At 33.6% G+C, this 26,839-nt stretch overlaps 1 protein-coding gene across 11 annotated transcripts in view; it reads left to right on the top strand.

Moving 5' to 3' along the window:
• The window catches only part of heph (polypyrimidine tract-binding protein 1 heph), an 862,450-nt gene that overhangs the window by 788,365 nt on the left and 47,246 nt on the right, over nt 1-26,839 (top strand). For all 11 annotated transcript variants that reach the window (XM_074175763.1, XM_074175762.1, XM_074175761.1 and 8 more), the window contains 2 exons: nt 2,781-2,873; nt 15,302-15,595. In XM_074175763.1, the coding sequence (XP_074031864.1) occupies nt 2,781-2,873; nt 15,302-15,595 (387 nt within the window). The remainder of the gene's footprint in view (nt 1-2,780; nt 2,874-15,301; nt 15,596-26,839) is intronic.

Here is a 26,839-nt window from a genome sequence, read left to right as displayed (position 1 = left end):
TTTCATCAGAATGCACATTCAACTTGAATTATATTGTATATTGAGTGTATATCAATTTTATTACACTTTTGACTTTCCAAAAATTATGTAACAGGTCATTCCATGTTGAAAGATGTGGAAAAAACAACAAAAACTTGGCCAAACCTGCTAAGTACGATAAATTGGAAGAGATATTATTTCGAATTTTATTTTCCAAATTTGATCAGTCAACTCACATGTGACCAAAAAATGTTATACTTCAAAACTTTTAATAGTTCAATTTTTTGGTTTAGAAGTTGCCTTGAAATTCCTGACGAATCCAGAAGCGGTTTTCTAACAGTTCGTAAAGATGCAGAAAAATCACTTCTAAGTATTTCATGACTGGATAATGATGAATAATTATTTCTTCATTTAATGAACCTCGGGGATCAAAATTTACTTCAAAAAGTGAGATAACTTCAATAATTTATAAATGATTGAATTCGAAACCTAGAATAAGGTTATTTTCAGTGGGATCTTTCGAATTCATGAGAGACAAAATCTTCGTAAGTATGACAGAAGTGTACAGACACAAATCCGGCATCAGGGAATAATTCAAAAGTGCACTCCACTCACGTGGGGGAATAAACGGAAAATTGTAGAAACGTTGTATTGGAGTTTGGGTCAAATGCATGTATGCATGGAAAACCTATTATTATACACCGTACGAGGAAATACATATTTCGAAATTCAAAGTTACATTGATGGATGATTGATGGAATAGTTCACAATATTTAATAAAATATTTCATACAGAGATATTCAATACTCCGTTGAAAGCGTAGACCAAGGCGCACTATTCTTTTCTTGGAAAATCTGGATTATCCCAGAATTATACAGGCCAAATACCATTACTTTGCTCTGTTTTCCGAGGAAACATATATAGAGTTGATGGAATGTAATGGTTTATTGTGTATTGAGCAGGAAACTAAAACTTTCCCGGATATTCAACTCCAAATAGAAGTAGGTTTAAATATTTTTCTTTCAATAGATTTGATATATCTGAGCAAGTTGAACAGATAAAAACATCTAAAGCGAAAACACTTTCTACGACCCGATAATCTCTGTTCAACTTCTTTCTACCTGTTCAATTTTTCTGTTTCTCGGTCACAATCTGAAAATTACTGATCTTCTCTCCAGTAGGAAATAGATATAAATAAAATTTGAAACTGACATTCTCACGCTCTAAAGACGCATGTATTAATAACTGGTCCTAAGTGCTGCGAGAGAAAAGAATAATTACAATAAAATTTCCAAAGTTATGTTTACGTATTGCTTATAGTTCATAAGTCAATAAATTACTAAGCTGTAAAAATATGAATGAAACTCACTTCATGTATTATTTAAAAAGATATTTTATGTTTGGGACTGCTTCCCTGATCCCTGATCATTTTTATAATAGTGAACTTTTTGGAAAACTTCTTCAATTATCAAATATGAAAATATTTCAATTTTTACAAAATGAGCCATTGTTCAAGGTTGAACCCAAAAAAACCAACAAAAGCCTTCAAAACTCACTCCAATTTAAAGACGCGTTGAATCCTACAAATCCTCGGTTTTTCTTCGTCGTTATTCATCATATTTGTTTCATTTTCATTTCTACATATTCCCTTCAATATTTTTAATGCGACCCCTTTTTGTATCCCTCTTTACTTATACAAGATATTTTCTTTTAACAGCCTGTACTTCACTTTTCTGCATTGTTGTCAGTACTCAGTCAAATGACAGACACAAAAACACTCAGCTCAGTTAGTTGATTTTTCTTCAATTTATTTTACTGTGAATACTCATGAGAGTACTTCTACTTTCCCTGAAACCACTAGGTCTTTGTTCTACTATCCTTTCTTTGTCTAGTCTATTTTTTTGTTATCTTGTCACTCTTATCAATTGTACTTTTTTGGCTGCTATGCTGTTTCCCCGGTTGTTTCTTTCTCTCCTACTCTTTCCTATTATTCAGTTTTCAGAAGGCCTTTACGGTTCGCCAAAGTATTTCTTAGATCTCTTAATATTTATCAGTCATCAGTTACATTATTTTATAATCTTGGTTTATAAGTAACGGGCTAGAAATTGAACAATGAAAAGTCACTCCTCTTAGATCGCACAATATTCAACTTCTAAGGTCTGTCGTTCTTAGGAACAACAGTTGATTATCGGTTTCGTTTTTGGCCATTTCCCTTTTTCTGATGACAATTCAACATTTTTCAATTCGTAATATTCTGCTTTTTTGATATCCATGAAGTTTTTCTATATTTCCTTATCATATTTGCAATCTTTGTCTCTCTCTACTTTAGTATCACTTCTAGTAGCACCCCACTAATCTGTATATCTATATTTACGTATATTCATCATGGAGAAAAATAGGGTTATATTTCATATCACCAATAAGCGGGCAACTATATTTAGCGATATAATCCAGAGTGATCGTAAATTTCACTCCAGTCGAGAGTTATAAGTGTGTATACGTTCATGAAAACACAAAAGGCTTTCACAAATTTTAGTAGCGGAAAATAATGCGAGGCATCGAGTGTTTTACGTACTTTGCATTTATAAGCGTACGTCACTATACCTTGAAGTGTGTCTCTAATATGGGATCAGATTCGCTTAGAGGAATTTTATGTAGTATTAGTTGTGAAGGATAGAATGCTCAGCTATAAACTGCACGTATACGTTGTTAATGTATGTAGTCTCGGATACACAAACACAAGTACACCAAAACATCGAGAGGTACAGTAATTTTTCAGTAATACGTTGTTTTTGTTACAGAGAGGCAGTGACGAACTATTATCGCAATCCAACGTAGTCATGGCCCCTTCTGCCCCACACACGGACAACAACAATCAGGAAAATGCCAAAAAGGTATGTTTGAAAGTTTTTATCTGGACTAATCTGCCAATTAATATGGGATCTTCCAACAAAGACTTTGACAATTGATAACGACCATCTTGTTGAAGCTACATCTGTCAAATTAGTTGTCATTTATTTAGTCTGTTTTGTCAAATCACCATAAAAGTATATAGCATTCAACAACACGTGCAAATAATAAAATTGTTTTATTAAAATGGGTGCACACTTCGGGCAACGTACCGCATGCTTCGTTCATTTCACAGTAGCCATAATCGGTCTACCAAGAGGACTATTCGCAATGTATTAGATAAATTTGAGACCACTGGTTCAGTAAACGACCAACCAACACCCGTACGTCGAAGAAACACAAGATCTGACGAAAATATCGCCGCTGTCTGTGAGAGTGTACAAGATAATCCTAAGCAGTCAATTTCGCGTCGCTCACAAGGACTCAACCTTTTACAGACCACAACTTGGCGAATTTTGCGTCGTGACTTGGGCCTGCATCCGTACAAAATTCAACTGATCTAGGAACAAAATTGTTGATTTTGGGGCGATACCAATCCACATGAGATCCAAGAGCATCCAATGCATCCCGAAAAAGTCGCTGTTTAGGTCGATGATTACTTTTGGCCTGAATTAGATGATCAGGACACCAACGACATGCGCTACGTGCCACACAGCTCATACCACATTGGATATTCCTCACGTGTGAGTCTCACGTGGAGGTGGTGTGAACTGGCCATTGAGACCGTGCGATTTGACCCCGTTAGACTTTTTCTTGTGGGGTTTTTTTAAGTTGCAGATATATGCAAATGAGCCCACAGTGGTTCCCTAAGCCAACATAACCCATGCCATCGGTCAAATTCAGCCTGTGTTGTGTTCAACGACAAAACATTTGGCGTATTTTGAACTCCATTCCCACAAAATTTAATTTACACAAGAACTGAATGAAGATGATTTGGATTGACGTGTACATTTTTGTGAGGTAATAGAAGAGCATGCGATTACAAATACAATTTCTTTTCAACATCTGTTCTAGTGATGAATGTTCTTTTTTTCAGTTAATCACCATAATTTTGGATATTTGCATGATTCGAATCCTCAGCTCATTTACTTTTTTCTGTTTTGTTGAATTTTCTTATACGTTAATCGAATGGAATAACTTTTAGTCAACCATCTTCTTTTGTTTATTATCGATGTAATTGGGGTACAAGGTGACATACATATTGTAATTAAAAAAAGCACCAAGAATGGTAATGTACCAGTCAAAACTCAAAAATTCTCATCAAAGCTTCCCGCCTTATCATTTTCACGTGACCATTTTCCTTCTGAATTCAGTTATCAACAGTTGTTTTCAGTCAGATAATGATGATTTGGGAAGAGAATTAGAAATGATCTTTAATATATTCGATAGTTCAAACTGATATGGCTAATCAATAGTTTCAGGAACTAACAGAGGGTTTCGATAACTTTGTGACTTTATAAATTTCTGTTCAACTTGTCGTCACAAGCTGAGAAAGAAGAGTTTGGAATGTTCGGTTTTGTTCTGTGAAGAGTGTATAGATAGTAAAACAGTTATTGAATTAGCTCAGTTTAGCCAATTTCAAGTAGTGATTGGGGACATAGATGCCCAACTCATTGAAATCAAATGAAATGAATGAAAATTTACATGAAAATACAAACAATATTTTCGTGGGTCGTCTTTAGCGAACTATTGCATTTTTTATACGTATTTTAGAAGAAACCGCTCACTACAGCGCAGTTGTTGAAATAAATAGAGAAGCTAGATGATGATTTCCAGATGTCAAGTGACATTTACAATACATTTCCTGGAAATAACAGATTTGATACAGTTGCTAATCCTGGTGATACGGTGATACCAACAGGATCAATAGTTAGACGTGAAAGCAGAAGTGAATCTAACCAACGAAATGAAGAATAGATGATTCAGAACAACGGAACGTTGGGTTAACAACATTTTCACGAAGAAATAAGAAGAAATCCGAACAGAAAATGAATTGGACCACCAAGACAGTTCTTGAAAAAGAAACCATGAACGTATTCAGTAACTCTATGTCTAATCTAATGACTGTTTTGAGAACAGCAAACCTGTGAAATTTTCTGAGTATTTTATTGCATGATAAATATTTTATATAATATTATTAATGAATTCAATGATAAGTACCTCTGTTAGTTCTATAGAATGTTGAAAAATTCATGAGGAAGATATTGTATAGTGAAACGCGTATTGCGGTTTGTGAACTGTCCAGTGATGATGCCACAATGAAGGGTTACTTGAAATGAAAGAAAGTATTTCAGATTTTTTCACTTAAATGGCCCATATCAAAAGTTGAAAAGGACGGGTCTGAACTATATCCATCCGACAAACACAGTTACCCAAACAAAGACAGATGCGTGATCAAAGCATGATCACCAGGCACATTTGCATCTATTGAGTAAAATAAACAAGCGTTTTCATGCATGCCAACTGCGATCGGCTGACGAAATTCATTGTTACAGTGTTGGAGTGGTCAGTTACGTTTTAACGCGTGTTACATATAAGGTATTTGAAAATTTAAAATTTTTTAAAATGTTAAGTAGTGATACTGCTGAAGAAACTGCTGATTTGTGTCCCTACACTCCACCCAGAGGCTCATTATTAAAAAAAAATCGGTCACCACTTAGTGCGACTCTGTACAGGCAGTCTTGTCTGGGAGATCACGTGCACTATGCATGACAATGTTTTGGAGCACTATGTTGCTTAAATGGACAGTCTATATTTATTTCCAACATTTTCATTGTGTTATATGATGTTGATCAAATGAATGTATACAGAAATAATGAAGATTTACAACAAAAATAGTTTTGGGCATGAGTAGGTTAATATCATTAGCCATTTATCGGACAAGTATCCAATCTTCCCTTTTTTCACTTCGTTCACTTGTTTTTGATTGCTTTTCATTCAAAATTTCGTTTCTCGACTTATTATTGACTTATTGATTCGTTCGAATGCACACTTGAAACAAGTAGCTTGTTCGAAGAGTATTATTAAAGTTGAACCCTCGCTGAACGTAACAATATCGTTACTTTCGCGTAACTGCACTCGCTGAAAACTGCGTGAAAAGAGAACAAAATTTCTGAATTAATCCCTCGACATCTCTCGGAGAGCCTATTGAGGCAGAAACCCCAAGATATTCAATTTAATTTGAGTGAAATGGCCTCGTCTTAGGGCTTCACATTTACCTGTCTCGTCTCTGAACAATAGACGGAGTTTCAATACAAAAACCTCGGTAATGCGTCTACATTATGGACGCGCGGGTCTACTGCAATTACGTTGTATAGAAACAAATGGCGACTCCTATAAACTGCCATAAATAAAGACTCTAGATATTAATTATCGCAATAAAGATTTCCACCTTTTCCCCGTCCCTTGAGCGGTCTATTTCTCTCCTGCTCTCCCGCCTGGTAATACTCGTTACCGCGAACAAACTTGCGGCTATTGTCTATTGTATTTTATTACATGGCGAAGAGATTTCATCTAACAGCTCATCCTGTTCGGGACGAAAAGAGTTATCTGAACTTCGGCGGGAGTTTGTTATATATTAAATGGAATATGAAAAGTTTATTTCGTCGTTCATTGTTAGTTTTAAAATTTCTACCTCGTCTTCACGCTGCCCGAAACAGTAAAATAGTTTGTTGGAGAACTGATGGAGCAAACAGTGACGCCATGTTTGTCCGGGCGGACATCCTTCTTGTTAATGAATATGGACGAGATGATGAAGTGCCCATTGTTATGTTTGTCTTTGCTGATGTAATTCGTTCAAGCTCGAAAATCTCGAATTGCATTTTTATCTCTCGTTTCTGTAAAGTAGAAATCAGCAAATTGAAATTTAACTTTTCCAATACCCAACTGGGTAACATTCGAACCTCTAGTGACATTACAGGAATGAATAAATTACAATACATATTGTCGAGAACTGTAAATCACAAGCGGTTATCAAACATTTCAATGAGATTAAATCATTCAGAAAATATGTCAATGAGAGAATCCCAATCTAAATTGGAGCATCCAAATGAGAGCATTGAAATTATTGGCTAGTCGAAGTATGGCTACAAGTGGAGATTAGGTTGTACTAAATATTATCGGAATTTTGAAAATGACAGATGTACAGGTTTTACGAGGCCGGACATTCAACCTTGAACCTTATCATGGCTGATATTTCTGGCGAATTGATTTTATAGTTGAGCGATAAAATTTTAAACTCATTTATCAAGAGAGCTGTTCGTATCATATCATAGTGAGCACTTCTATGGAGTATTCAAGAAATGTATTTTGAATTCATGCAATAAAATTTGACTCCTCCCATACCAAATTATCTCTGCAAACTACAATTTAGGTCCAACCAGTGTATACCAGAGAAGTTTAATTAATTCTTTATCTTTGAGATCCATTGTTTGTCTTATTATAAAGCCCAATACGCTGAACGCACAACACCTTGAATGATGTGGTTTTGAAAATGATAGCTCATCGCTATACGTGACACCCACACACCAAGTTGAAATATAATTTATTAACACAGCTCCATTTATGAGCTTGGTGTCTATCCTTTTATAATTTCGTGCAATCTGTTACATTTTGAATATAATGAATGAAAAAGGCCACAAATTAGAGCCTTGAGATACACCCAAATTAAATTTTCTATTTATGTTAATACATGCTATTATCAGATAAAAAAAATTAGCACTAGATGGACATATACAAGAAACAAACCACACAATAAAGAAAACATGAAAATTCTCCATACGTGCAATAAAGGAATGAAGATGAATTTGTTGGAGACATTGGAAATAAATAAATTGTATAAAAACCCCAATTTCGAAACCCCAACGACCAACTAGAACTAGGCAGTTTTACCTACCTTTTTTGAATTTGTAAATTTTGACAACTATTTTAGAATCCTTTGGTAGTTGGATCAATCCACAACTAGTGCTTTTGAAATCAATAGTTGGTAATTTTGATTTGTTGTAAAAAGTAAATAATTATTGTTCTGGTATTGATAATTCAGGCAACATTTTGTTACTTCATGTACCTATTGCAGGTACCAAAAGCACATCGACTGTATCATTTTACATCTAAGTTTACTTGAAAATGGTTTAACATACTGAAACCGCTATTTTCTTTATTCTATTTTCGATTTGAATTTATACAAAATAAAGAGTCCATCAATCGAACAAATGTAATAGAAGAAACTATTTGTGAGAAAAGTACGTTTTTCATTTTAGTCACCCCACATCTGACACCATTTGAATTGCCAAAACAATAATTTATAGTTGCCACAACTTTGCAGATATATTTCCTAGAACTTGGCACAGATTCAGCAAAAGTTATCTCAGAGGCCAAATCCTCAAAGACCAAAACCTATCACTTCGATGTTAACATCCGGTCACGGTTAGGCCGGCGAATAGTTTCAAAGTCTCTGTCCCTTCATATATGAAATTCCTAGTGCACAAACGAAGATACTATATTAGGGAATAGGACCACTTCGATTTTCTCCTGAATTCGACATTCCGTGTTTGTGTGGTTAGTCGGCTCTATTCTGTTCCCCAACAACAGGAGGAACACGGGCGCAAACAAGCAAATTGATCACGACCCGATGGCCGAACAATGATGTTTAGCGACCCTTGCTCGGCCCCAAAACAGCCCGAACGGGTCGAATGCGATAATGGAAAGTACGGGAGAGGGAGTGGGAAACGACGTGGCACGTGTTGCGATACCTTTCGTTAATGGGATGTGTCGAAATTATTATTGTAAAATGACCGGGTAAATGTCGTGGAACTAATTTCATCAGATGTCCTTTACAGTTTTATCGTCAAGGGCTAATCTGGAAAGGGGCGTTTTTGTTATATACCGAAAATGTGTACTAATTAACTGTTGATACATACTAAGTACACAATAATGGTTCCCGATTGAGATATTGAACCGAAGATATCTTCAAATTATGGTCTACTTGCATGGCTACAATGAATCCCTACTATAAAAGCATATGGAAATAATTAGTGAGAATACCTAAGCATAGAACGGCTTCATATCGAAGAGTAATAAAAGCATTCAACGAAATAAAATATTCTTAATTGATTACTGTTTCGACTCCCTTGATGAAGGCAAACTGCCAAAAACGACTCTCCTCGATAGGAAGACTTAACACATTGTCTCTGGTCTGGATTCCTGGCCATACTGGCCTGAAAGGCAATGAAGCTGCTGACTCTCTTGCAAAGGAGGGTACTGTAAGCGGCTTCATTAGACCAGAACCTGTCATTGGCATCGCTTTGGGATTTGCCAAACACTGAACACCTGGATGACAAGAAGATTTATGGACTTCTGGCCGAATCTTCCAGGATTGGCTCACTCCAAGGCGTTTATTCACCCTTCGAAGCTTGATACCAAACAGGTGTTGGACTACAGTAGGGATGAACTACGATGTCTAACAGGTCTTCTTACAGGTCACTGTTATTTGAATCATCATATGCAGATACTTGGACTGTCGGAAGACAGTGTGTGTCGCCTCTGTCTGGAAAATGATGAAAAAGTGGAGCATATACTTTGTGCCTGCCCCGCTGGGGACCAAATCAGGTTCTTTGAGCTCGGCAGATCCGTACTCTCACCATCTGACCTGAAAGACCACTCACCATACAAACTAATCGGTTTCGTTAAGAAGCTGGGTTTATTTGACCGAGTATGAATAGGTGTGAGCCACAATAAACCCTTGTAGGTTGCGGTGGAGGATCGAATAGACCCACTCACCTACCTACCTACCTACCCTTGATGAAGACTACAGCAACTGTCCCCTGCGTTATCCAACTTTTGAATGCACCAAGACATAAAAACTAATATTATCCTCAACTTCAATACTTCACCTTTATATGTATAATTGACTTGATCTGTATATTTTGTATTTGAATGACAAAATGAATATTAGATTTTGGCAATGAGCCAAGAATGATAGGTTTCTGCATTTTTTGGCCAATATTCCTGCCATAGTGCGTAGTGATTCTGAGTTATTGGAGTAGACACCATTTCACCAAAGACTGCAATAATTTGTAAAACCACTTCACCATTGGACTTAGTCCAAGAGTTCGAATATCTTATGATGCACTGTTTGGAACCTTTGGTGTAGTAATGAATATTACTGGAGTTTTTTCCCAACACCAAATCGTTATTTTTAACACCTCGACACGTGTTTCGATCACCAAGAGATCATCTTCACACATTGAATTCGATATCTTTTGGATCATTAGGCAACAACAATATCTCATCAATACCGTACTACTAATGGTGGTGGTAAGGGAGAGCCGTAGGGCCGCGTTACATTAATGGATATAGGTTGAGACTGCATATGTTTTTTCAATTTTATTCATCTCAATTGTGAAGTACAACTATACATATAAAATAATTCATATTATACAATTCATTCTGAAATGAACAAAATTTGAAGTGTACAATAAATATTGATTTGACATTTAGTAATTAGTACGCACTACTTATGATGCACTGTGTGGAACCTTTGGTGTTGTAATGATATTACTGGAGTTTTTTCAGCAAAAAACTCCAGTAATATTTATTATTTAGTACACACTAGTAGAAAATAAATGAATACATAGATATATATATATATATATATATATATATATATATATATATATATATATATATATATATATATATATATATATATATAGAAAACAGAGAAAGAGAGGATAAACATAGAAAGAGGGGATGTCGGGAAAAAAAGCAATGGTTTTTCGAGGCAGTGTTAACAGCTATATTGATTTCTTCATCAAAAAATATTAATTATTACTGTATTTTCGATAAGATGTTGTTTTACGACCGTTTTGAATGTATTTATATTATTGATATTAAAAATAAATTCAAAACTTTCGTAAAACAACATCTTATCAAAAATCCAGTAAAAATTAATATTTCTTGAAGAAGAAATCAATATAGCTGTTAACACTGCCTTGAAAAACCATTTCTTTTTTCCCGACATCCACTCTTTCTATGTTTTCTATGTATTCATCTGTTTTGGATATGCATTGTTTGTTTTAGTTTGGCAATTACATCATAAATGTATACATTATGTCTTTATTACAAATAAGGAATATGTATTTATTGTTACGTAATTTATCTGCAAGAAAGATACACCAACAGGACATTGTTTGTAGACAAGCGGGAGAATCGTATACAATCAGGTTCTTTTGGCATAATACGATAGCAGCGAGATTATTATGAAAACCAATTACAGTGTTAACTACAAATTTATAGTTTGAAAAAATGAAAAACAATGTATATGATATCACACAAATTTGAAATCAAATTGAAATTATTGCAAATGCTAAAGATAGGTGACTTGGGGTACAAATTGGTTCTGGCCAGTCGGCAGTAAACAGTTTTTGTACTTCTATTGCTAAAATGAAGCATACAGAAATTCATAAGAGATAACACCTCCAAAGCATCCACATTGCTGTAGAGTAATTTATATAGAAAAACTATTCCAGCAAGTTTTCTGCCTAACTGAAGATTTTCAATATTGAATGTTATAGTTAAAAATGTACATAGAATACCTCTATCAGGATAGGCACCATAAGATCTGCAGTGAATAAACTTTAGGAAACGGACGGTTAGAGCAGATATGTTTGAAAAAGATCTACAATTGCGAACTATAAAGCCGTAAACTCTGAATGCTTCACTTACTTTCAATGTAATATTTTGGATTTCTACTTCTCCATCTTGTTTATTTTTTAAACAATGAATGGATAGTGATTGACAAATTTTTATTGGTAGTCTCATCGTAACCATAATGGTAGGTTAGTTTAAGAATATATAGGGCGCTTTGTACTTTCAAAGCGATCAGTACGTTAGGTTAGGAACAAAGTCTATTTTCTCCTAATGTGAGCCACACAAGCGAACAGTATATACCATTAAATATACCTACCAACTAAGACCGGGAAGCATTATCTACTTTTCGTGTAACTTGAAAATGTCATAAAATCGCCCCCTCATCGCTCTGTATTGCATCCAATCCATTTTCCTTTGTTCGTATACCATATGCGTGTCAGAAAAATAATTTCGTTTTTTGTGAAAGGAGTTTCTCCATCATCTCGATAACGATTCGTCCGACCAAATGGGACATCTGAAGAATCGAAAATTTATATTAGCTTGTAAACCTTAATGGATGTAGCAGAAGGGCTCCGACTATCGTTTATATTGGCAGACTTAAGAAACGATTCCGTGATATACGGATATACAAGTGACGGACAGGATGAAATTGTGAAGGAAATATTCCAACCGGTCCAAAATGGTGACGTCGAGGTGTATCTTCAAAATTCTACTGGTTTGATACCTACTTTTATAAAAAAAACATATTTTAGTTGTCGGTACCTCAGATAAACTTTATATGATGCAGTAAGTAGTATTTACTTTGTCTTTGCAATTTTTGTTGTACAAACTTTATGAAGAAAGTAATTTACAGAGTATTATTTTTGTACTAACATTAAAATTTAATAAAATGAACTATAAAAGTTTTCAATAATTTTTGTAGAATAATTCAAGCTGAGCTAATGTACTGCTTGGCTCAACTTGATTATTCAGCAATTCGAAATATTCTTCATCATTCAGTTTTCTTCCAAAAATAATAATCCTATCATATGGTTACTCAAAGTTCCTGCCCAAACATTTAATTTTTGGGGATATAAGGTGTGAATTCAGCATATCTCATTGATATTTGATCTACCCAAGTATCGGAAATGTTGGCGGATAACTTGACCGTTCAGATAAACCTAGAACAAATAAGTGCCTTCATTATTGACTATTCCTGAACGGTCATGTTGTCTGTTTGTTATTGAATTTACCAGTTTTCATGAATGTATATAACAATTTCAATACATATTTATGACTTACATTTCTGCCTGGATGAATGTGGTTGCAAAGTACAAGTAGCATATTTTCCATGTTCGTACTAGAAACTCACTATTTCAATCCGTACTTCAAGTGTACGAACCTATTTTCAAATGAGGTATCACTAGACTATTATGTCCATTCGAAATGGGGGTTGTTTTTTATTACCAGGAGTTCTTGCCACACGGTGGTATAATAAGGAGTATTATCTTATATTATGAGCGTCTTGCGAGAAGCAATACGAAGAAAACGTCGTCATTGCTTGTTCGTAATTTTTTGGCCGAAAACAACACTGTAACCATGCCTTAGCCACCGTATTCACCTGATTTGTCTCCCTGTGACCTTTTCCGGTTCTCAAAAATGAAACAACTGTGTTTTGTGACGATTGAGCAAATAAAAACCAAATCGCTGAGGTAGCTCAAAGACATACCAAAAAGTGCATATCAGAAATGCTTCGAGGGTTGGAAAAAACGCTAGCAAAAGTGTATTATATCGGAGAGGGACTACTTTGTAGGGGACAAAATAGAAATTGATGAGCAAATAAATATATTTTGGGAAAAATTAAAATTCACCTTATTTTTACAATATGCTCTGAGTACAGCTTAAACACACCGTCTATTGATTTTTCATCTATGATAATGTCTACCTCAATTGTAGAGTAAAATTAGGTATAAAAACCACACTTACCTGCGGCCGTGAAAGTTCACGTTATTTCACCTGAACTGATATTTCTCATCACACCAGCCAAAACAGTAGTTTTTGTACTTTCTTGAGTGAGAAATTTTTTCATCCAATAAGATTTTTTTTGTTCCAAATAATTTTGGGCTGTCGACGTTATCGTTGAAATAGAAGGTCGTTTCTTAGCTTCAAATAAACCTTGAACCAAAAAAGCGGATATTATTTGCCGAAAAAAACATGACAGTAATCTGGAAATAATATCTGTGAGCAATTCCTTGTGTAGATCAATTTTCAAACTAGTGCATATAAAAGCTAGAATAAAAAAACAAGTTTTATTGTTATTATCAATACGTTATATACTTGAATATACATTGAGAAGCACTTCTACCGTTAAAATATATGTGAACAATTTTTTGTACATTTACAATATACGCTACATAAGCAAAAAAGTAGTGAAATTTGAAAGAATACTCATTTGAGACAACTCTGAAAGTGTGCGGTAAATATTTTTCATCCGATATAATGCAGTATTTCAAAAGAATCATTACACTCTGAAGTTTACGTGCTTGATATACGGCTTTCATGTTCAGATAAAACAGATTGTGAACATACATTACTTTGGCACGCAGCACCGTCAAAGAAATGCATTTTCCAGTTGTTTAAATTTCAGTTTGGCTCCACTCGAAATAAATCGAATTTTCCATGATTGGACAGTAGGATTGAAACTTCATAGTTGCATGTTTTTTAATCTGTTTTCAAAACACCGTAATATTTTGTATGATTTTTAAAATAATCCAATCTCAATGCGACTTCGAAAGATAGATATTTGAAGTTCCAAGATGTGAACATATAATAATTGTCTGTAATTTTCTAAGGTTCCCAACTTGAACACAATCTCCAGAATCAAATTCCTATGAACTGGCAAAATGCATCAAATTCAAAAACATTCAATGTAGAAAAATGAAACAAATGTAGGAAGTCTCTATATTTTTAGTTTTGTCATAAATATGTTATAATCGAATCAAACACAATTGAATTATGAATATTAGTTTGTTTGAAGGTGGTTGACAATGTTTCGTGGTGTATTTCATCAGTTTGGACTTCCATTGTCTAATATAATATAAATTGATTTGAAATCCCTGAAAAAAAAATCACCTGAAGACGATTGTGGTTACTAACAATCGAAACGTCGTGACGTAACTTGGTTTGGAATCTTTTAATTTTTTTCATATTTTGTTAATATTTTTTAATTTTCGCTTTTAAATTTATATTTCAATTTTTTATTTTTTTTTTGTTGTTGCTTGTATGTAATGTAATTTTTTTGTAATTTCAGTTTTTTGTTCAATACAATTATTATTTTTAGTTAAATCTTTTTAATTTCTTTTCGGGTATTTAAAATCAATTTATATTATATTAGTTAATGGAAGTCCGAAATGATGAATATTAGTCTTTCAGATCGCCTCTAAGAAGAATATATGTATTTTTACTTGTACAACGTTTATTAAAAGGCTCTATACTTTTTTGCAATATAAAAAGTTTCGTCAACATTCTTCGGAATATTCTCTCACCGCTCGGAAAGACTTCAATCGGCTTCAGCGCATAATCTGTTCTCGACTCTTCCGTCAGTGTACATTATTTTGAATTCCTACATGGTGAATCATCCCCGATGAATACAATCTTGGTCCAGTTAATACATTGGTGGATCGTTCACCCTCCATGTTTTCAACATTGCTAAGAGCGTAACAATATTTCTCTTTTTCATTGAGCTTTCAAACGGTAAATGAACTATTTCAATTCTTATTTTCAGCTAAAAATGGAGCAAAGCGTGGGCAAACCCTCCCGGGTAATCCATATCAGAAACATTCCGACCGACGTTTCGGAAGCGGAAATCATCCACCTCGGTTTGCCTTTCGGCAGAGTGACGAACGTCTTGGTGTTGAAAGGAAAAAATCAAGCCTTCCTCGAAATGGGCGACGAACAATCTGCCACCACGATGGTCAACTATTTTTCCACATGCATAGCCCAATTGAGGGGACGGGCAGTGTACGTTCAATATTCCAATCACAAAGAACTCAAAACGGACCAGACGCATTCGAATGCGGTGAGTGTTATTCTTTCTGTATGGATTTTTATATTCACGCAATTGTCGAAGGTTTGCACTCTATCCTGCTTTTAATTCTTTTTTTTTTTGCTCAAAAGTTTTTTTACCGGACATTGTACTAGAATAATGAATATAATATACTTTTATATATAGAGTGAGCGAATAAAAACGAAGAGACAGTTCACTCTTTATCGCATACAAATTTTGCTTTTTATAGTTCGCCAACCATCATTCTGCCCTAACTATTCACAGTCAATCCTATATCATTTTGTTCAGTTCTACAGAAACTCACAAGGATCCACTCTGCACCGAAAAGAGATGAAGACAAGATTTTTCAATACAAGCGTTTTAGTATTGAAGAGAAGAAAATCCGGGCTAGTAGGCCGTGATCGAAATGGACCGAAAGTTACAAATGTTTCTTCTGTTGCTGTGACAGACATCATCAGTGGTATATGCGTTGACTCTGGGGAAAAGAAGGTTATACCTCGAAGTCGTGGCATCGACTGACTGGCGAGTGGCTTACGTGTTCACTCGTATTTATAATTCCAGATATTGGTAGGGTGATGGTGGGGATGATGGTAGGGGTTGTGTCCATTGGAATGCTCACTCCTCATTGTTGAGTCTTTCTGAGTGTTTCTGTTACTCGATTGTTCTATTTGGTCCACGTACGTTGCTGAAAGGATGTCGATCGAAATTATATTCTGATCAATTTCTGGATTTCTTGAGTACTGGATACCACGTTCCATTGACCCGCATACCTCATGCACCTGCCACCGAATATCCTGGTGTTGACTGTGCATTTAGTAGTTCCAAAGTAAACTGGGCCACAAAAACAGGCTCACTTTTGTCCTTGGCCGATCTATAGTGAATGTTCCTTATGATGTAATGTTTGAACAGTTTTCCAATGCGGACCGACCGTGACTTTGTTCATGTAAGACAAATAGACTGTACCATCCACTGACGGCTGGATCGAAGTATTTCTTGTTATAGGATGTAGAGCAGCATTAATTTCTTGCAGTGTAAACCCATTGATCTGTAGAACTTGGTCTAGATGACGATATTTTTCTTCAAAAAATTTGGCACACAAATCCTGGTGGTAACAAGGGCATCGTAGCAAGTTTTTGCACTGGATGGTGGTTTGCGTGTTCGTTAATATATCCATCATTATAAGTAGATTTGCGATAAACAGTATGACCTAGTTTTCGTCATTTTTCTGTAGGCCAGCACACCCAAAAATGGTATATTTCCTTCGGTTTCCCTTTCCATAGTAAACTGGACTCGAAGATGACTGGAGTTGATGTGGCGTAGACTGTTGAAATGCATATTGCCCGTGAATTCAAATAACAAAGGTGACATCAATATATAGTAAAACCACTACTTCCATGTAGAAATTTGTAACGGCAGGGCTGAAAGGACTTCCCTTAACGACTCCATTCATTTGTTTACAGAAACTACATTGGAAATATTTACGTCGAAAATAGCTGTGAGCCCTGAAAAATTAGTTGGATCTGCTCCAACGTCTCCTTGACTGGTTACGAGTTTTCTCGAATAGACCAAGAATTGTTGCCTATTCACATATCTTTAAGCAATCGATCGTATCACTTTCAGTTCTGCCTTAGTCAAACGAAACGGTTAGTACCAGCCCGGATTTTTTTCTCTTTAATCGTGACTCCGGTGGTAAAAGCATTTTACTTTCTACCCTCCATTTTTCATGGATTGGATAGAGTAGGAAAATAATCTTGCCGCGAGTCTAGGCTCTGATGTTCTATGACTTGTAACCTCGAAGAAGATACTGTATCATGTTTATATGTTCAAGAAAATCATAACGACCACTAAGACTTCAAATTTATGGAGTAGAGAATGAGCGTATATTCTCATACGAGTATCTGAAGAGAAGGGTATTTCGATCAGCTCCTTAGAAATGGATCGTACTTGGTTACCCATCTCGAAGAAAAATATGGATAGTGGCGAAATAGCAACAAACTGATATCAAGGAACACCTTGTACTACATCGAATGTTTCAGAAGTCAATCAATAACATTGACATTTCACATTTCAAAAATCCTTTTCATATTTTTCAGATTGTGAAAGGTAAAAATACCCTGAGAATGTCGATAAAAATAATCAAATTGTATCATTCAAAATAAAAAAGCTTCCATTCATCCTGGAGACCTTCAAAGATTGTAATTTACTTTTCGCTACCTCCACTTGAATCCACTCACCCTTTTTCCGGAGTTAATTTTCCACATTCCGCATATATTTTTCTCATAATATTATTATTGCCTTAAGTAATGATGTATGCTCTTCCGTCCCATCTCATTTAGCCTACTAGAGCGATCAAAATTACTCGAATCTGACTTCAAAGTTCCTTTATGTCTGGATCTTGCAGAGCGGCGGTGAACTGAAAAATCGGGTCGGAAAATTTAATGATGCGTTTAAATTTTCTTTTCGGCTTCTCGGAGTTGGTTTAAGGACTCTATTCTCGTGTCGTTGCTCGGGATTTATTGGCAATGTGGGATTCCGGAATTAGGAGTAACAGAATGTACTAATTTAGCGAATTGAAAACTTTCCGATTGGGGTGAAAAACTCGGTTTCCACATTATCTTCGACAATTTTAGGATTGGGTCTTAGGTGTGTGGCTTTAGTTTCATTTTGATGATTGTTGCTAGAATGAATGAATGTGTTTTATAAATGTGAAAAATCAACAAGTTTAGTCAGATTTATTCCTCTCGAAAAAAAAAAGAATTAACCACGAGCACATTTTTGTCACAGAGATTTATTTTTTATCAAATTGCTTTTTTCCGATACCTCCAAAATACTTTTCATATTTTGTCGTCATTTAGGTGAGTGATAACTGAATATGAAACATTTGTGTCACTTCAAGGTTCCAATTAAATGGTTTAGGTGAGAAGGCGAGTTCATCAAAAAATGTTCTATATGAAAGTTTCATATCAATGCATTGGCTTTTACAAATTGTTTGCCAATGTACAGGATAACGAGTAGAAGTGTTGACTATCAAAATTAGGTTTTTTAAATAAAATGTCATATATTGCAATCCATCAGAAAAGTATTTTTGAAAATAGGTATGGGTATAAGTAATAGGTAGAGTATATACCGAGTAGTCCAACAGTTATGCCAAAAATATGTCAAAAAATCGATATATTCACGATGGTAGAAATCAGTTGAAGAGTATAACCTTTAATGGGAATATTTCAAAAATTTTGGGGAAAGAAAGTTTTTGGCTTCCTACTACTCCATCTTGATACAAAAAAACATTGGGAATCTTCCAAAAACTTTCTTTTCCAAAAATTAGTCACTCCTAAAAATATAACCCTTTCAATTCACTTCAAAAATGTTTTATCACCGCATTGAAACTAAAAAATGAATATTTTTTTTTCAAAATGAACACCTGAAATATTTTTACACATGTGAACTCCTCTTGAAAAGCAGTTGTCGAAAATATGGACATTAACAGAATATTATAAGCGACTAGTTGATTATAACAGAAAATCAGTAAAAAATACATTATTTTTAACATTGCAAAAACTATAATCAAAATGTGTGGTTGATATAAATTCCAATCAAATTATTATATCTTTAGATGGCCATTGGAAATTTTGAAAGAAGTGATGTTAGTAATGACATTTTGATAATGCAACTAGTCTGAACCCAAAAACAATTAAATTATTAAATGTGGAAAAATAATCTACATAAAAACTCACTAGTTTTATTCAGTATCAATGCTGAAACATTTAATTGCTTTGCTATAAAATTATAAGGTGAGATTTATAAAATAAGGAGATGAGGAAAAACAATATCTCTGTCGAATTCATCTTTCACACTAAAAAAACTTCATCATTCAAAACCTTTTTCTAAGAACAGAAATCTGTGTTGATAATATTGGAAAATTGTTTTTATATTATTCACGGTAGAACTCACAAATGTATTCACACAGACAATCCAATATTTTTAGAAAAGCACTTCGAAAGGAAAACATATGTAAAATGAGACAGGTTGTTTAATTTGAAAAACAATAAGAAATTGTTTTTAATTCACATAGAACAAATATTTTACTTATTTTAAAAAAACTACATCACCAAAAATTCTCTCAAATAGGGAATACATCAAAGACATAATCTTTGACATAACTTTTTACCATTTAATTATATATTCTTCGAAGTACTTTTCCGAATATAGAAAACAATACGAGTATATGTTATTTAATTTGCAAAGTTTGTACTCATTACCTTGTATATTGGTGAATAATTCAGAAGATCCTAATGCATTGATAACTTGACTTTTTTCATTCCAACTTCTAATGAATTATCAATGTGACACAAACAGACTGTATATTAGTGAGAAATCTCAGTCTTTTATTCCAATGATTTATTATTTCCTAAAAAGTATCCTCTTTTTTCAAAAAAGTATTACTGTATTTCTTATACAGATATTTTTTTCTAATAAGCCTTTCAACACTTATTCAATCCAAATAATTGAAAGTATTCCAAGTAGAAAAACACAAAGTTATTAATTGCTACATCATATCTCGTTACATATAAGGTATTTTTTTAATTTCTTGAATATACTTCCACAGTGTGCAAGACTTTAAATAGTCAACGGAACCCCTCTTTTGAAATTACAAATAGAAAAGTTCATTCTAAGTCGCCAAATCTTATATTATATGAAAAAACAATAAACAACCCCACATGATCTGAGAAGCAGAAATCTCTTCCCTCTTAAATCACTATTGATTCTAGCACTAATCAACCAATTCAGTTCATACACCTTTCCATTGCCTTCAATTTGTTATACTCACTTCTTTATTAGTTTTCTTCTTCGTTTTGATTTTTTCATCCATTTGCCTTGTATATTCAAATCAAATTTAGTTTCCCTAATATCGATTTTTCGATTATATTCTGACCCTCTTACAGAGTTGATAATAGTTTTGATTTGTTTTAAATATCCTACTTTCACTCGTATAATCACCATAGTATACAGTAATATCGAATTCTGGAAATGGAGGGGCTAGAAATTCATGAACTCATGTCCTTCTATGATTAAATGAGTGGCATATATGTGGAAACTATTTCTGTGGTCCTTTATTCGGGCTATAAATGTTCTTCCAGTGTGACCTATATAAAACATCATACATGACCCAGATGATAATTTATACACTCCCGATTTAAAAAAAAATCAACAAAAACTCAGGCATGTACATTAAGAATAACAAAGATAAAAGGTCAGTTTCGGAAAAATCGAGAGAGTATAAATTATCATTTGGTTCATGTATGATGTTTTATATAGGTCACACTGGAAGAACGTTCAAAGCCCGCATGAAGGAACACAGAAATAGTTTCCAGAATGGAAAAATAAATTTCACATATGCCACTCATTTAGCCACAGAAGGACATGAGTTCAACCATGAATTTCCAGCCCCTCCATTTCCAGAAGAAAGGTTTAAAACTTAACCTGTTAGAGAGTATAGAAATGAACAAATTCAAAAACTCTCAATATCTTATGAACGATCAAAATGAACTGAATAATTCGTCGTTATTGAATGTGTTAATTTGCAGATAAGAAAAGTCAAGTATACTTACAGTACTTTGGAAAATTTAATTTATTCATATAGTTAATGAATTTATATCTGGCCTTTCCAGGTAGATTCATTCATTAGAAAGTAGGCATACAAGTAGGTAATACGTTAGAATATAAAGTAGTTATAATTTAGAAGCAATATCATTTTACACTTGAACTAACTATTGTATAGCGAAACACGTGTCGCGGTTTTTGTGAAACCTTTTATAGTGACAATCATACAATAAACTGTAATAATGAGTTTTGAAAGTGATTATTACTTCAACTATAAATTCAGTTATGAAAATTATCATGGTTGAAGTTTTTTACTTCAAAGGTTTCTGACACTATCCAATTCTTTTACGCCAACTTCTGATTCGTTATCGTATTTTTTTCAAAATTTTGCCACCTCCATTTTTTCACTTTCTTTTATTTATCTTGTTCGTAATTTGGATATATGCATATCATAACACGAATGTGGGTTTTTTAATTTTAGCACATGGATACGAGTAAAAACCTTGCCCTAATGAAATAATAATGCAAGCGACCTATTTTCACAACTTTTTTTGTATATAAAGTTGAACTTAAACAATATTGCAAGAATTGTCCTGCAAAGTGTACTTGAAGAGTTTCTCTATGTTATGATTTGAAGGATTCTCACTCATCTCATTTCATTCATTCATTGTCGGCGATGGAAACAAACTATCCGACTTTGTTATATTCAATGTTTATGCAGCGATACATCCAATATTCACTGTTCGTTATTTGCTATTGAATTCATTAAAACCCTATCGAAATAAATTCATTTGGGATCGATTGGAAATTATTAGTTTATTATGAACTCATAAAAAGTTTTCGTATAATGAATTCCAACTGTGCCTAATGAATTTACAATGGAATGCTGCGTTGGAACTTGTGTTTGTTCGGAAATATCATCAAATGCAACGGGATGTAAATGCTGTAATAATGAATGCTGCATGAAATGGTTCAAAAGGGATTTTTGTAGGTTTTGATTTCGGGGTTAAAGCGTCCGGAGTAACGGATTATTATTGATATATCACGTTGGCAAAAATAGTCGTTTTGGGGGTATAATGGTAGTCGTTTTTTTGATTTATTCGTATGAGATGTATCATGAAATCAATGAAAACCAAAATAACAGGAAGCCGGTAGAAAAAAATGTGCTGTATTGTATCTCAATATTTCGATAGATTGGCATTCTACTATTATTCTTGCCTGAAATCACGCTTTTTCAACTTGGAATGCCAATTTTGAACTAGTAATTCTAACTTTAGCGTCACAATTACAAGCCGACTCAACCTAACTTGATATAAACTCACATGACCTAATTACAACTAGCACACCTTACCCGATCATTACATAACCTCACATAACCTAGCGCATAATAACTTAGTCTAACATAACCTATCCTTATCTTACATAACTGGAAGCTAACTGACCAATTTCTGTTCTGGAATTCAGGTCGGAATCCTAATTTTGAAATTGGAATTGAAAAAAAAACACTTGTTCAAATAGGATTGTGAACTCCAAGGGATTGGCTTAATATTTTCAGGTACACTATGTCTATTTTAATTAAAGTCAAATTTTATTTAGGTAACCAACTCCATTGTGAATAGTAGAAAGATTCGTAATGAAAGTTTGTTCAGAACTCACCATTAGGGTATACATCATTAACTAGGTTTTTATACATCGGTAGTCCCAAAAATGTATCCTCATAGTAGCTAATTTTCTACAAAATTAGAATGTAAAATCTGTAAATTAACAGTCACCTATCCATAGAAAAAATGCAGGAAAGAAAATTTTCTTTCTGTCTCTTTAACAGACCGATAGATATATATTCATAAACTTTAGATATTTATTTAAAAAAATTTGCTTTTCGAAGAGAAATCAGAAGAACAAATTGGGTAAATTTTCATTCCGTAACGAAAAAACTGCCATTTTTGAAACATAAACTCTGCAAAATAGTCTTGTCAAAGGATGTTTTATTGAAAACGATTAAATAGAATTTCTTGGCATTATTTTTACAGTTACTTTTGAACTGTTCTATATATACCAAAATAACCCCTACATATTTCAAAGATACTTTTCTGTTGAAATTCCGATATAGAATTTATCTATGCCATCTTATTTCAAAAATCAAACTTTCATAAAATCCGATTCTAATGAAATGCATTATCAGATTTTTATACACCAAACATTTTTTGATAACTTCTTTGCAATTCCAGATTCTAAAATTAATTAATATTATTCTATAATGCTAACTTGGATTGCAAAGTATCCATAGGGAATAGTTTTTTAATAGTCAATATAAAGGAAAACATTTTTTTTCAGATTTCCCTAATATAATTTTCATACTATCTATCAATTTATCACGTCTTAATTATATAATTATAACACAGAGAGATGAGAAGCTCCAAGAATTTCCTTTGATGTTTGATTTTCCGCCTTGATTTGTAACCTCAAAACATTTCATTTGGTTGAAAATCTTGTTACCTGTTTGATAAACGGTGATAACGCTAATAGATTCATAACGAGTATTTTCTTTAAGCCATTAAAATGATTTCCTGCACATTATTTTCCCCGCTTGTGTTCATTTATATTTGAAATATACTAATGGATTTGGTACTTTCGGTTACGAATAATTTGGGAATATATTCGACCGAAACCACATGACGATATTAATTAACAAACCGGATAACAATAATCGCCAATAAAAACCTAATTTGTGTTCAAATATCACATGGAACCGCATTATTAGTCAATTTAATTGATGTGGTTTCTGTATTTGAGCAGCTCTGATGGGGAAACGCATTAAAAATTCAGCGAGGTTGAGATAAAAGAACTTAACAATATGGTGATTAATATCTCCCTTGTGGCGTCATTCAATTATTTATGAGGTAAACATTTGAAATTGGAAATGAGGTTGAGTTCATCGAAGCCGATATTTTCAATAGAGAAACACTTGAATATCTATGCAGAGTTAACCGGAAATGGACTCAAGTCAAGAATTTCGAATCGAGATCAGTATATCTTTTTCGACCATTTGATGGGATATGAAATTTCTTTTTCAACACATGTGGCCATTTCCATTTAAAATGGCGGCGTAGGAGCCATTTTCTATACCTAAATTCAATATGATGGTACTATGACATCATCTATAGAAATATTGTCAAACAACTCGACGTAGGGAGAAACAAATAAAATTTACTCAGTTTTTGAATAAAAATTCGAAAATGTACATTTTTCACTAATCCAGGTTTTTTCCTATTTTTGTTTATACCATATTTTACTTCATCTGGAAAATCTTAATAGAAAGTGATATTTTTTTAACTTTGACATCGAAATGTACCCCTTTTTACTAGAAATAAATGCTGAAGATGCTGTTCATTTTTCTTTGCCAGTGGAAAAGTGAAAGTGTCAAAACTGTTCTATATCATTTTGAGTTGGTGACTGCTTACTCACTTTTTCACGGCACACAGAATTTGTAGTTGATATCGATTGCAGTTGTTTCTGTTGATTTAGTAGAATACACGTGTTAAACCCTTTTAAATGAATGATTTCATTATCAATATTAATCAAGACTCTTGGTAAACAGTTAGCTTATAATAATACATAATCTAACTAAATTATTGATTTTATTATTAATTTTGCCGAAGGAACAAGTTATTTTGGGTGCAAGCTAGTTCATTCGCCATAATATGTAATTTGTCTCGGATAATCATTAGGTCGTACTATATATTATAGCCCATTGGATAATATAGTTTGTTATTTAAATTATAGTTAGAACTATTTTGCAATTTCAACGAATACTTGAAAAATTACTTGTCACGTGTCATCTGTGACGGCATATGAGTGTTGTGGGAAACCTGAAAATAATTAATTAACGTTCCGGAAAATAATAAGAAAACTGGCTTCATCTGACCTGCAGATCATTTTAATCTAAATTATGATGGTAATGATAATGGCAATCAATAATTTGTTTACTTTTGATGTTTACTTTATGTTTCTGCTTTTCAGAGATGAAAATTAAAATTCTCAAGTTGCAATCAATGTGTGTTAGGTAGGTATCATAAATTAGTACTTATCATCGATTCTACTATTCTACTTACATAGAAGTCCTCACAAATCTAAATTCAGCATAGCAGAAGTTATTCTTTTTCGCGAAGAAATTGAATACCGTGAAACAATAATCTCTCGGCAAATTTGGCCTTTTTACTTCAGTGAATCCATTTTCCATCATGGGAAAACTAATAAAGTAATATAAATGAAGATAAAGAAAATTATTATGTGTATAAGAGTGATCGATGCAATATGTATGTGTTTACGGAGGAAAAGGTCAATGTGGAGTAGAGAAAATCAAAGATGCCAAAAAGATGGTATGCCAAAGGGGCACTAAGCCGTATCTTCACTAATAAAAGTCAGATCGTCATATATAGCACATCAAATGAAAGGGAAAGTAATGAAGAGTTTATCGACAAAGAAACAACAAATATGACGCAATGTGTTAGAAGGACACTAAGCCGTATCTTCGCTAATAAAAGTCGGATCGTCACGTGCAGCACATCAAATGAAAGAGGTTGAGATATTGAATATATTGACAAAGAAAAATCAAAGATGACGCAACATGTCAGAAGGCCACTGAGCCGCATCTTCGTTAACAATAATCTGATCGTCACGTGCAGCACATCAAAAAAGGGGAGGGATGCAGAATTTATTGACAAAGAAAAAACAAAGATGACGACTGAAGGGCACTAAGCCGTATATTTTAATAATAAAAGTTGGATCACAACTTGTAACATATCAAATGAAAAAGAAGGTAATGCTGAATTTATCGACAAAAAAAACAAAGATGGCACAACATGCCAGAAGGGCACTAAGTTGTATTTTCGTTAGTAATAGTCACATCACGTGATGCACATCGAATGAAAGAAAAAAGGTATGTTGAATTTATTGACCAAGAAAATAAATCAAATATGGTATGCAACACCAACACGTTGATATGAAAAATGTTTACTATCATAGTGACATGCATAGAAACTACATATTCATACAAGAAGATTGATGATATAATTAAAATAATATGTCTGATAATTTTAAAACGTCTTACCTTTTATTTATTTACTCATACCACTTTATATTTCAAATTTTAAATTGTATTCATTAGTATTCAAATTTCTGCAGACCCCACGCACAGGTATATCCTTCTGTGGGAATTCTATATTTATTTGGAAATTGACTCGTACAATTTGTATCATTGAACAATGTATCTTTGCCAATAAATATTATTATTTTTATTATTATAACATGTTTTGATCAATTTCGTTGCTGTTGATTGGGGTTTTATTTAGATAACTATCTATATTATTGATTTTCTGTACACAATATCTCACCTTCACGTCTGGTCACCAGTATATCCAAAAATATTCAGTGTATTTCTCGCTCTATTGGAAATTGGATTTTCAAGTTCAGGAAGTTCAGATATGTGAGGAATACGTTCAGTTTTTTTTTTTCAAATTTCCAAAGTATCAGCAACGTAGCACAGCTAACAAAATATTGTTTTTTTTTTAGTAATTCTTCCATGGGAACCACCGTTTCTAACAAAATTTCATTTTATTTTTTCCTCTCGAAAATCAGTCTACGGAATATCCTCCA

This window comes from Leptinotarsa decemlineata, unplaced genomic scaffold, assembly GCF_025532065.1.
Source record: "Leptinotarsa decemlineata unplaced genomic scaffold, Ldec_3_MD MMD2_tig00001064_RagTag_RagTag, whole genome shotgun sequence".
Lineage (NCBI taxonomy): Eukaryota > Metazoa > Arthropoda > Insecta > Coleoptera > Chrysomelidae > Leptinotarsa > Leptinotarsa decemlineata.
Note: the sequence above shows the minus strand (reverse complement) of the source record. Positions and strands in the feature narration are given on the sequence as shown.